The 12,146-nt window shown below is 56.7% G+C and overlaps 1 protein-coding gene across 3 annotated transcripts in view; it reads right to left on the reverse strand.

The window, feature by feature from the left end:
• The window catches only part of PPARGC1B (PPARG coactivator 1 beta), a 51,543-nt gene that overhangs the window by 7,350 nt on the left and 32,047 nt on the right, over nucleotides 1-12,146 (reverse strand). Inside the window, exons 2-11 of one of the 3 annotated variants that reach the window (XM_064161798.1) lie at nucleotides 10,040-10,213; nucleotides 7,665-7,877; nucleotides 5,701-5,817; nucleotides 4,904-4,927; nucleotides 3,787-4,825; nucleotides 3,147-3,183; nucleotides 2,669-2,733; nucleotides 1,458-2,211; nucleotides 962-1,037; nucleotides 6-127 (exon numbers count right to left, since the gene is read on the reverse strand). In XM_064161798.1, the coding sequence (XP_064017868.1) occupies nucleotides 6-127; nucleotides 962-1,037; nucleotides 1,458-2,211; nucleotides 2,669-2,733; nucleotides 3,147-3,183; nucleotides 3,787-4,825; nucleotides 4,904-4,927; nucleotides 5,701-5,817; nucleotides 7,665-7,877; nucleotides 10,040-10,213 (2,621 nt within the window). Of the gene's footprint in view, nucleotides 1-5; nucleotides 128-961; nucleotides 1,038-1,457; nucleotides 2,212-2,668; nucleotides 2,734-3,146; nucleotides 3,184-3,786; nucleotides 4,928-5,700; nucleotides 5,818-7,664; nucleotides 7,878-8,971; nucleotides 9,664-10,039; nucleotides 10,214-12,146 lie in introns of those variants that run through there. The other 2 variants (XM_064161797.1, XM_064161799.1) reach the window with 2 other exon arrangements.

The following is a 12,146-nucleotide window of genomic DNA, read 5'->3' on the forward strand; positions in this document are numbered from 1 at the left end:
CCCACCTGTTAGTCCTGGACAGGACCTGACACTCCACGATTTCACCAAAGACTTCAAAGCGTTTCTTCAGCTCACTGGAGCTCATGCTGCTGGAGAGGTTTCTGATATACACCACCCGGCCTTCCCCCTGGCAAAGCAAGGGAAAAGTTTCAGGCTCCAGGACCTCACATCTCCACGCAGCTGACAGGACTGGAAATCCTCCTCCGTGGAGGAGGCCTTGCAAGTCAGCACTGGGAAGCAGGCTGCAGTGGGACAAATACTGCTCTGGGCACAGCCTGACATCTCCAGGGTCTGGCTGTCTTGGCTCTAGCTATCTCATATGTTCCATCTTCAGGACACCACTGCTGCAGGGGCACCCACATCCAGAATGAAGCAGCCACTGCCCCCTTTTCTTCAAGTTTCTCCTGCACCTTTCTCAGCTTCTCCTGGTGAAAATGCCAGAAAACATTCCCAAGAATAGCCAGGGCAAAAACCTATTGATTGCAGGAGAAAATGACAGAGGGGCAAGTGTGGGTGTGTGCATGTGCATGTGTGCATGTGTGCGCGTGTGTGCAACGCTACAGAGGACCAAGTTATGTCCTCCCACACATACCTCCCACCCACGGGCATATGCTGGATTCCTGGTACACAAGGCTGCCTCTCCAGCAAGGGTGCATCTGTAGCAGCTGATCAGCTTCAGGGATTCCCCATCTCACCCTGCTAACTGCCAATGCCAGCAGTGCTGAAGCACCAGTGCAGGATGCACTGGGCATTTCTGAGCCAAGGACGCCGTGTATTGCCAACTGCTGTTGGCTTCTGCTTCACACTGAGTTTTTCGCTCCCCTCTCCACCCCCATGTCCTTTTTTAATGCTGGCTTTGCACCAAGGGATGCTGAAGCTGGGGCTAATGCTTTTCTGGAGTGGGAGATGAACTCAGAGCTGGGGATTGCTTTATCCCAGCATGAGGACTCCTCTCACTTACGATCGCCTTTTCTCGTCTCTTCTCCAGCTGGCCCCGGTGCCTGCTCCCGCTCTGACACTGCTCACCATTCTCACACCTGCGAAGTGAGGAAGAAGATGTCAGCCCGGGGGTGTAGTGGGAGGGAATCTGCTGGAGGAAGACTCAAGCATTGATGAGACACGTGGCATCTGCAGCAGCAGGCAGGCCAAGAAGAGATGGGGGTCTGGAAACACTGGAAAGGACACTGGAAAGTCCTTTCTGATAGAGGTCAGGGAGGGATCCCAGGCGTGGCTTCAGCCCATGCCCTGCTGTTTCCAGGGTAAACACCTGTCTGGTCCTCCTGCTGCTTTCTCTGGCCATGCCTGATGTCTGCAGCAGCTGCTGATGTAGTACCAATTACTTGAATAGTGTTCCTTTCATTAATTGTAGTCTTTACTACATGGGCCTGCAGAGCAGAGGGAGTTGGGGCTGCCACGCAAGAACAGTCCCAAAAGCCCTCCCCACGACCCTCCTGTACCTGAAGGTGCGTCTGCTCGTGGGCGATCGGGACCGGCAGCACGAAGACCCTGAGCTGGACCTGCTCCGGGAACAGTAAAGTGAACTGGTCCTGGAATGGGGATTTCTCCGCAGGCACAGCTTGGTATCACCATGCTCCTCCTCTTCCTCTTCCTCCTCCTCCACAGGGGAGCCACTCTCACTGCAGCTGTCTTCAAAGACGTTGTCATACTCGGGGATCTTGCAGAAGGCCATGTCATCATCAAGAGCACTGTCCAGAAAGCCAAAGTGCTTTGTTAAGCTGGCTCTGATCTCCTGGTCTCTCAGCTGCTTGATGCCATTCTTCCACAGCATCTCGCTGCCTGCTTCCTTGCCGCTGAGGTCCAGCCCCTGGTAGTGGGCAGCTGGGATCCTCCTTTTGTGGTCCGACTCCACCTGGCCCAGGGGCTCCCACGATTTGAGCACTTTCCTCTGCATGGTGGCCTCGGTCTTCAGCACCTGGCAGTAGTCGTGGTCCCCAAAGGAGCGGGAGAAGGGCCGCTTGAGCACACCTTGCTGCTCGGGGAGTGCAGGGCGCCCGGCGGCTCGGCTCAGGTGGGCGAAGAGCTCTGTCCTCTCGGGGTGCTTCCTGGGGGCTTTCCGGGAAGCTGCCGGATCGCCTGCACCCCTGGGGCTGGGGGCTGTCCCATCCTCCTTCCCTGGCTCCTGGGGGATGTCTGGCTTGTACAGGTCCTCCTCGGCAGGCTTATATGGTGGAGTGGTGGGCGGCGTGAGACCTGAACCCCCCGGACAAAGGGCAGGAGTCAGCTCTGCCCCTGCCATCTTGCCCCATCCCACCCTGGTGCCTGGGCTGCACCAGGCATTGCAAGGAAGGAGGCTGCTCGGTCCCACAACCTCATCCATCCAGCAGCACTTGGGAAAAAGAAGGATGCCTGATCCCAGCAGGGACCAGAGGACTCTCCCTTCCCTCCTGGTTCGTGCAGGGCAGGGCCTCTCTGAACAACGCCTCCATCCCAAACACATCCCACTGAGCTGCTCACAGTGCTGGGATGCAGAGGCAGCACATGGGAAGTCTCCTGCATTTGCAGTGCACAGTAGGGGTGTGCCAGCAGATGAACACGTCCCCTTGGCTGGTCTGAGCTGGTGCTGGTGACTCCAGTCTGACTTTAGAGTAAATTTACCCCCTCCCTGAGAGGATTTTTGCAAAATTAAGAAGCTAAAACCCTGTCTTACCTGCTGTCCCACACAGCTCCACAGTCAGCATCGGCTCAAAGTTTCTTTTCCCAAAGGTTGGGTCACTGGAGAAGAGCAGAAAATAAGGAGAAAGTGAATCACAGTTCCAGAAACCAGAAGCTGAGAAAACACTGCCTGCAAGTCAGCCCTCCCACCGTGGCTGGTGCCTTACACAGTAACCCTACAAAGGAGTGAAAGGGAAGTGAGGCAAGCAGCAGTGTGCCTTTCCTGTCCCAGCCAGAGCCCTGGGGCACACTGGCCCTGGCACAGAGAAATGCCCTGCTCTTGGCCCAGGGCTCTCTGAGCTCCTTGCACCTGAGAGATGCCTTTGGCTTCCCACAGCCTCGCACTCAGCTGCTGGGCTCAGTCTGCTCTGCAAAAGCAGCTTCTCTCACTCACTGCAGACGCTTGCCCAGCCAGACAAACCCAGGCATCTTTCCAGCCCCAGCGCTGTTCTTCTAGCCCCATGCCCACTTACGTTTGTGCCAAGGACAGCGTGAGACACCGAGGTGTTTCTGAAAGGCAGGGAAAGCAGGGTTATCAGCAGAGCCGTGCTATCTCCCATGCCCACGATGCTCCCAGCATGACCCAGGGCTCCTCAGTCTGCCCTGGCATGGCCAGAGGCTGGGGACCATGGGCTTTGCCTGTGAGAAGGGAGCACCTGGAAAGGGCTCTAACACTGCCAAGACTGACCCATTTGAGCTCATAAAGTGCCTGCGGATAGCTGTGATTCAGGGGCACTGGTGCAGCTGACTCCAGTGCCCAGGCACAGGACAAGGCTGCAGGGGAAAGGGATCTGGAGAGATGGGGCAGCCTGGTCCCTTCTGGGTTAGCACTACACCAACTCCTTCATCTCATTGTAAGGATGGGGAGAATGAGGCAGAAAGCTCCCATGGACTGAAACAATGTCCCAAAACCAAACCAAGCCCCCAGCTCCCCAAGCATGGGACTCCACAGGCAGCCAGCACGTAGGTCAGGACTTGGCTGTGCTTGGGGATGCTCTCAGCTTCATTGCCAGCTGAATGCCAGACACCTGGCCAGCAGCACCTGCCTGCAGCAGAGATGGCACAGGCAGTGTGGACAGGGGTGACCAGAGTGACAACCCCTGACCCCCTCACCTGCTTGCTCCAGGAGGGCACAGCGCTGGCTCTCAGTCCCATCGCCCACCTCACCATGGCCTGGGGAGCCCAGGGAGAGTGGCTGGTGCTCTGCTGGTGGTGCCGTGCCCCCCACCTCCACTTCAGCTGCAGGCTCTTCAGCAGAGAAGCCCTCCAACACTGGGCACAGTGTGGGTTGCCTGTAAGTCAGAGCGTTCCGGGGGCTGCGACTGTCCCCTGCCTCCCTGGGGCTGGAGGGGTCAGGAGATGGCTTATCAAGGAAGGAAAGCCAGTGGCCAAGCTCGGGGTTGAGTCTCTTGGATCGACGGACAGCATAAATGGTGCTCTCCTGCTTGTGGGCCACCTTCCCTGCAGCTACACCCACACACGTCCCAGCATCATCCTCAAGTCCACTTGTCTCCTGCAATGCCTCTGCCTCAGGCCTGGGGCTCTGCTGTGGCTCACCCTTCTCTGGTGCTGTTTTGGCTCGTGATGTGCAGGTCCCAGTGACATCCTCCCCATCATGGGGTGCTGGCACAGGGGAGAGGGAGCCAGGTGGCCGGGCCAGGGCAGCATACACGGGCTTGCCCAGGCGGTATGGCTTGCTCACATCACACAGTAGATCCCGTGCCAGCAGTTCCTTCAGGATGGAAAAGGATGCTCCAGGCTTCTTGCAGGCCCCAGCCACTTGCCAAGTGCAGCCCGGGCGGCTCTGGGTGCTGGCAGGGGCTCCTGGCTTTGCAGGGCAGTCTGGTTTTGCTCTCTTGAAGGGGCTGATGCAAGGCTGGGTCTTGGCATCGGTGGTGTCGCGGATGGGCATCTTCCGCGCCGGCAGGCAATAGGTGTGCATGTAGCGGATGAGTTCCACCACCGAGTGCATCTCCCCATCACAGAACTGGCTTCTGGGGCCATCATCTGCCAAGGAGGAGGGGGTTGCCGAGTCACCAGAGCTCAGTGAGTCCTCACTGCAGTCACTGTCATCCTCATGATGGGTGCAGTCACCTGGGGATGTGTGGTGGCGGCTGCTGGGGCACTCCTCAGGCGCCCCAGGGCCTTTGGTCTGGGGACAAGGAGTGATGGAGGTTAGGTGCCGGTGCAGCTCGGTGCAGCTGCGGCTCTGCGTCTGCGAGACACTCACCCTTCTTTCCCGGGGACCTTCCACCTTTGGAGAGGAAAGAGGAGAAAGTCAGCCTCAAGCCCACAGCCAGGACCTGACACAAGCACCAGGCACAGAGTGAGAAGCCTCCTGGACTGACAGAGCCACCCCACATCCTTGAACCCCCAGGTTCTGGCCCCTCAGCATCGCAACCTGCCTGGGGGGTCAGCCCCACACCCCACTGGGCCTGGGGGGGCCAACAGCTCAACAGCTCCAAGCACTGTCACTCCAACATTTGCCATGCAATGATAGTCCTTCTCCCCAGGAGGGATTTGCTGCTCTTCCCAGGCAATCTAATTTGCCAGGCCTAATGCACCACACAATTACCATTAGCCAAGTAGAAATGTCTTTGATGGCAACTTCTGCCGGGCTTCAGGAGATTAGCTTAAGTGACGGGGTCGGCTCTGCAGCACGGCATGCAGCTCTCCCCAGCCAATGGCACCCGGCTTGGGCTGTGAGTCAGTGTGGAGTGGGTCGAGGGGGTGGCCACGGAGCACACAGGGCTTTCAAAAACCAGCTGGGAAAGGCCTGACCCCGCTGGATTCAAATGAGATTGAAACACTTCTCGGCTCAGCATGAAGCCGAAAGGTTTTGCTGAGCCCAGACTGCAACCCCCATGCAGACAAGGATAGGAGTGCCAGCGACTCGCCTGTCCCCAGCCCCTGGCCCAGCTCAGAGCCTGCCCACACTCCCCGCCGCCGTCCTTCGGTGACCTCCTTTAGGATGGCTCCTGAGAGGTGGGCGCTGGACGGGCTTGAGCTCTGCCCGCTGACAAGTACCTTTGTGCAGGGCCGTGCGGGTCGGGACTTAGGGGTCCCCGGGCGCCGGGCGCTCCCGTCCCGCTGAGCCTCACAGCTCGGAGGCACGTGTGATGGAGAGAGGAGCAACTTCTTCAGCTGCAGAGAGAAGCGGCAAGAAAAGGAGTCGGCATCGCGGCGAGGGCAAGAGAACGTGCCAGCAGGGCCACAGCGCTCGGCCTGCACCTGTGCTGGGCATGTCCATTGCTGAGCATCTGACCCAAAGTTTGGGGGGGAGGGGTGAGTGGGGAGGGAAATGTAAAAAGGCAGAAAGGCATTTTCCACCTCCCCCTGGCTGCAGGGACAGGCACCCAGCCACATCTGGCCCAGAGTGGGGCAAGGGTTGTCTCTATAGCGTTCAGCCACATCCCCAGGGACCCCCCAAGCAGGTCAGGGTAGTGCAGACATGAGGGAATTTACTTCCCAGGGGCACAGGAGCTGTGATGCCATTCAAACTTCTCACTCCATCAGTTTTGCCCTTAGGTGACAGAGATGTTACACTGACATGAGTGGCAGGTTTGAGCAGGTCAGTTGGGTCTTCATGCAAGACTCATTTAGCCAAAACATTCCAGAGAGGACCTTGACTCATTAATGAGCTTTCAAGGCTCCTGTGGGACCTGCTGAGGATCTTCCCCAGCACGCTCTGTCCAGCCCATGGGCGATGGGAGTGGGGCTTTCCCTGGGTTACCCACAGTGCCACCACTTCTGATTGCCATGTTGTAACATTTTTCTTGTACTCAAACCCATTTTTGGTTATCTGCAAAACAAAACCCCACCCCATCCCTCCCCCCAGCAACATTTCATATTCCACTCATGTCACACTAACAATCAAAGGCGACAACAGCTCAACAGCAAGACGACTGCGTAGGTGCCAGGGGACTGCATGGAGGAGACAGATCTGGGGCTCCCACACTGGCCAACGGGCACAGAGCCCCAAGCCAGGTGAGGGGGGGATTCAAGGGGTGACAGAAATAGGGGGTGCCCAAGTCAGAGTCTGCTGGGCAATGTCAATTGGGGCAGCCACAGCGTTAGGCGTGCAGCTGCTCTGGCGGAAGCAGCCAGCACCTTTCCTGCAACGTATACATCCTATATACACACATACAAGTGTGTGATATATACCCTGCTCCGGGCGCGGCGGTGGAAATGCACACTCTCACCACTGGATGTCGCTCCTCCCCACCACAGGTCTCCCTGGCATCTGGGGAGACCTCGGGGCCAGGCCGGGGGTCCCTGGGGATGGACTGTGAGCCCCAGGGGGTACTGGGCTGGGCGCCCCTGTTGCAGAAGATCTGGGGATGGCGGGGGTTTGCAGCAAGTGCTGACAGTTAGCCCTGACCAAGAGGGGAGCCAGGCTGGAGCCCTGCCATTGCAGGGAACCAAGAGGGAAGCTCCGGTCAGGAAATCAGTAGGGACTGAAGGCAACGCAGTCCCTGGTGGGAGGGCACGGTGGGGGCAAACCCTCCTGCTGAGCGCTGAGGGCACGGGCTCTGGGAAACTCTGGCCAAGTCCTCTCTGTCCCTCTTGCAAGAGCAGCAAGGAGATCAACCCCAGGGCAGATCCGGGCAGAGGCAGCCACCATTGCCCACGGGCACGGGGCTGAGATGCACTTGGGAGACCCCGGGCAGGCCTGCATCCACACATCTGATTGAAAGCAGGTGTGGGTCTTGTCAAAACAGCCCCCATCCCTTTGAGGCCCGCCCCCACCCCCTGCATATATATATTCGTATACACACAGCTTGTTCCCGTGAGGATGGTGATGGAGGCGACAGCAATGATGCAGAACATGTATACGTATACAATACAAGTAAATGCTTTGGTATTGACGGTTAAAGAGTTTTAAGCCTAGAATGAAAAAATTCAGACCTTTGCTTCCTATCATACCCATGCAGCCGGCTTATCAGGGGCTCATCCAAATCCACCTTAAACAGTAGGAAGTGGGTTCTTACTAGAGACAGCTCATCAAACTCGGGGGCCGGGGGTGGCCCGCCCGTGACCGGGACGGTGGGTTTGGGGGAGGGGGCAGGCGAGGTGTAGGCATGGTTGAGTGTGTCCCCCTCTTCCATAGTTCGGAAGGCAGCCAGGCCCATGTCATCTCCCTGTATATCATCCAGTGTCTCGGTGAGGGCTGCCAGCAGCGCTTCGTTCTCGCTGTCTATTATCTGAAAGGAGCAGGCAGAGATGGGCAGTTAGGCTGGGCAGCAGAACCAGGGGGTGCTGGGCACAGGTGAAGGAGGGTTGGCAGAGCCATAACAGTGCCCACACTTCCCACTGACCCTGCCTGGGAGAGCTTTTTCTGAGCCCAGCACTGGGACTGGATGGGATCAGGTGGAGGGAGACCCAACTGGAAAAGCAGATGGTTTGTCCCTCTTCGCCCCAGTGGGAAAATACTGAATTAGAGCATCTTCTCTCAGAGTGGTTGCCCCCACCCCACCATGAGGCAAACAGTAGCAGATAGAGGATCTGTGATTAAAAGGCTCCTTGCCCAAGAAAACTGCTTGCTGGGAGCAGCACCCAGTTGGACTGGGGGCCTGGGGCAGGGACAGGCACAGCACCCTGCCCTCCTGGGGATGAAGATGTCCAAGTGGGCATGGCTGGTTATTTGCAGCTCTCCTGACAAAGAAGGCAAAGAAAATCTGAGGCACTGTTAAGATCAGGGCTGCCCAGTGGATGAGAGAGCAGAGTCCCGCAGGAGGGCACAGGGGAAGCTTAGCCTGGGCTACACTGCTGGGCATATGCCACAGCTTGCGACAAACACTGTGGGGTTTGTTTTCATCAGAAGCCCTCAAACTCTGCCTCCAGACTGGTGGGGGCTCTCAGTGAATGGCATGATCTGGGGATGCTAACAGGAGTTTTGTGAGCCCAGGCTTCTCCTGCCTCCTCCCTGTCCCAACCTGTCTCCTTAGGCCACTCTTTCCATCTGCGCTTTGCCTTGGCTGATGCACCTCCAGTCCTCCCAGTGTCCTCTCAGTCCCACACAGACCCCTTCCAGTCTAGATAGATATACAGTGTAAAAGCCAGAAGAAGATGCAGAAGCTGAGGAATGGGTGAAGTGAGCCAGGAGTTCCTTCTTTTTGGTCCTCCTCCATCATATTTTGAATGTAAATCATGTCCAACAAAAAGCAGGCTACCATCAGCTATAAAATTAGCACAGGGGTAAACTCAGGCTAGCAAGGAGGCCTGTTGATTGCACACAGCCTCCTGTGCTTTCTCTCATCTTGTTTGAAAATTAAATATCTTTGTTCCATGCCCTAACCTTGCTCGCAGTCACTAGAGCAGGCTCCAGGGAAAGGCAGCAGGATGCTCCATTTTTGGCTCCATTTCTTTTCCTCCTGTTATTGGCACGAGACTGCTGTGCATACAAGTTCAGTGGGATACATTTCATCATACTCCACTGCTCCTAATGGGGCTGCCTTTTGCATTTCTTTTCTGTTTATCTTTTCCCCAGGAAGTTCAGCGGAAAATATGCATCTCGTGATGAAGGTCCCTCAGCTGGACTGGACCATTTTCAAGCATAGCATCAGCACAGCATAGAAGGCAGAGGATTGTTATTATGGCCAGGTTAGAAAATACTGGGGCACTTCCCCTCCCTCCCCCGACCTTGTATAAACACAAATCCTCCATCCTCTCAAAATGTAACCCAGTCGGTGACTAGCAGACACCACTGGGTTGCAAGCTCCTGGGCTGAAGGGGTAAGGGTCTGGATGCTGCTCAGGAGGCATGTGGCCCTTGAGGGTGGGGCACATCCACAGCACAGCAAGGGCTTAGGGAAAGGTAAGTGGGCTGCCCAGCTTGCTCTGTTCCTGGTCCCCCGGCAGCCTCTGCAGCTTCCTTGCCTTCGGCCTGCCTGTTGTGCTCACAGCCCTGCCCTGATGCCCCAGCTCTGCCAGATGCTCATCTCTTCTGTAAGGAGAGGCAGAAACAGTGCTGAGGGACAAGGACCAACCCTGCCTGTGCCTGGAAGTATCTCAGCCCCAAGCACAGAGAGGATGCCAAAGCTGGAGAGCCAGAGGAAGGGGCTGCTTTCTGCTCCTGCCTTACACCACAGCCCTGAGAGCCCCACACTGCTGCCCTGGCACACCAGCTGTAATTCCCTTCTAATAATACATCACAGGAGGGTTGGCTCAGCAGCCCTCCTCTGCTCATCCACCTCCTCATTAGCCTTACTCCACTTGCCCCATTTAGATCTGGTGCACAAATTAATGGAGCACTAAACAGCTGGGGAGGAGCTATTAATAGTGTGTGTCCCCTCTTTGCTTCTTTCTTCCCCTGCCCTGCCCCTGTCTCCATTCTTGGGTACCCTGTGCTGGGAGGATGGAGGTACCTGGAGGAGCTCGGAGTCATCGGTGCTGTACTGGCTGGAGTCGGTCTCTGAGTGCTCCCCACACCACTGCAGCTCGCTGAAGCAGCCGGCAGAGTCGAAGTCGTTGGCATCCAGCTGAGACAAATCAATCTCTGGGAAGTCGGAGTAGAGGTGCTCCTCTCCTGATACCTCATACTGGGGAGAATAAAAAGGGAGTGGATGAGCCTGCCACCATGCCAGAGAGCAGACAGCAGCAAGCAGCAGCAGCTGCCTAGCTGCCTCCTGCAGAAGTCTCCCCACATGGCCCTGCTTAAGCCCATCACCCAGGCACCCTTTCAACTGCACTTTGGTTAGTGGCTCCATGTGCAACCACACGGCAGTGCCAGGCACAGAGGGCACCTCTTCCCTGTGCATCTCACAAATTGGTTTGCACAGCCTGGCACTGGCACTGCTGGTTCCTGAAAGACACCCTGTAATGACTACCAAACCCCCTTCATGCGTCCTGCACTGTGGCCAAGTGTTGAAACAGCAGCATATGCATTGCAAGAGCCTCACCACCTCTGCAAGTAGAAGCTCAGGGCACAGCACAACCACCTGGACCCTGGCAAAGCAGCTGCTGGTGCTCTTAGAGGAAATGAGAGCCACTTCTGCCTCTGGAGCCCTAAGAGTGACAACCAGGGTCATCCAGCTGCCCTGGGGATCAGCGATAAGAGAGTGAAGGGCAAGAGACCTGGGGACACATAAGACAGCAAAGTGTGGGGGCAGGCTCCAGTGGGTGACCTCATGCCTGGTCAGCATGGCTGCTCTGTACCCTGTCCCTGTCCCCAAACAACTCGGGGACAGTCTCTCTAGGGAAGCTGCATGTCCCAAGGCAATACAGACCCTGGATGCCACATCACACATGCAGGATGAGGAAAATGGCTCAGACACAAATCGATGTCCAGGTGCACACTGGGCCACAGGAGCTCTAGGAACTGAGCTAAAAATCTCCATTTAACCCCAGAAAGGAGCTGGGGATCTGTCCCACTTCTACCTGGCTCCCTGCCACTGCCTGGTCACAAAGCCCCGTGGCTATATCCAGCACCTGCAGAAGCAAGAGCTGGCACCAGTGTTGCCCTGCTCGCTGCCCGCCTGCATTGCCTGCGCTGCTGCTCACGCCCACACCAAGCCCTCGAGCCATGCTTGGTTTTTGCTCCTAGAGCCCAGGTTCAAAGCAGAGGGGAAAGGCTTGGTGCAACTCCTTCTGGTATTGGCTGCCCAGGGGGAGTTTTCTGGCGGCTGCGGGAAGCAAGTTTATTTACAGAGCAAATGGATGTTGGAGCAGGCAAACATCTGAGCGTGTGGGAGAGGCTGCAGGAGCAGGAGCATGAGAGGGCCTCCCCTCCTGAAGTGCTCTGCGAGGATGTCCTCCAACAGGAAGAAGGGACTGCAAATCAAGCTGCAGGAATGCAAGAGACTGTTTCTCTCTTCTTGTCTTTTTTTTTTGGTTAGGATAATCTGGGATTACTGACTGTGTTCCCATGGGCTGAGGAACAGGTGTGCCACGCTCCCCACCAGGTTTAGGACACTACTGTGCACACACCCACTCTCATTTTACATTTCTCCCTTGCTTTCCACTCTGCTCTCAGGGGCATTGGTCTGGAGAACAGAACAAGGGTAGGGGAGAAGGTCTTGATGGCAGTGCTGCATCCTTGCAATGGACTGCCAGCCTAGTCATGCCTGCGGCTGCAGTGGGGCTGAGAGCTACAGGGAACTGACCCCATGCTGGGGGGATGCTCTTCCCAGCATCCTTCCTCTGCCTTGCTGATGGATGGAGATGTATCAGTAGACATTTATAAGCATGGTGCCACAAAAAGTGCCCATGCTAACCTCTGAACAGCTCCATGATCCAGATGCTCCTTATGGACCTCACAAGAGTGGGTCTCTTCAAATCTGTCCTGCAAAAGTGTTTGGTGCCCAGGTGGCCAGAGCACAGGCAGCAGGTGAGGAGTGCCTGTCCTCATCACCACCAGTTCCAGAGGACACAGATTTTACGTTTCCCCTAGCTCCTTTGCTCAGGGTCATCCTGAGCTGCTCTGGGAACAGATGCCCTTTGGCCTTTCAGATGTGTCCCTTACCTGCTGCGGTT

The sequence above is a fragment of the Pogoniulus pusillus genome, chromosome 22 (genome assembly GCF_015220805.1).
Source record: "Pogoniulus pusillus isolate bPogPus1 chromosome 22, bPogPus1.pri, whole genome shotgun sequence".
NCBI classification, from domain to species: Eukaryota; Metazoa; Chordata; class Aves; order Piciformes; family Lybiidae; genus Pogoniulus; species Pogoniulus pusillus.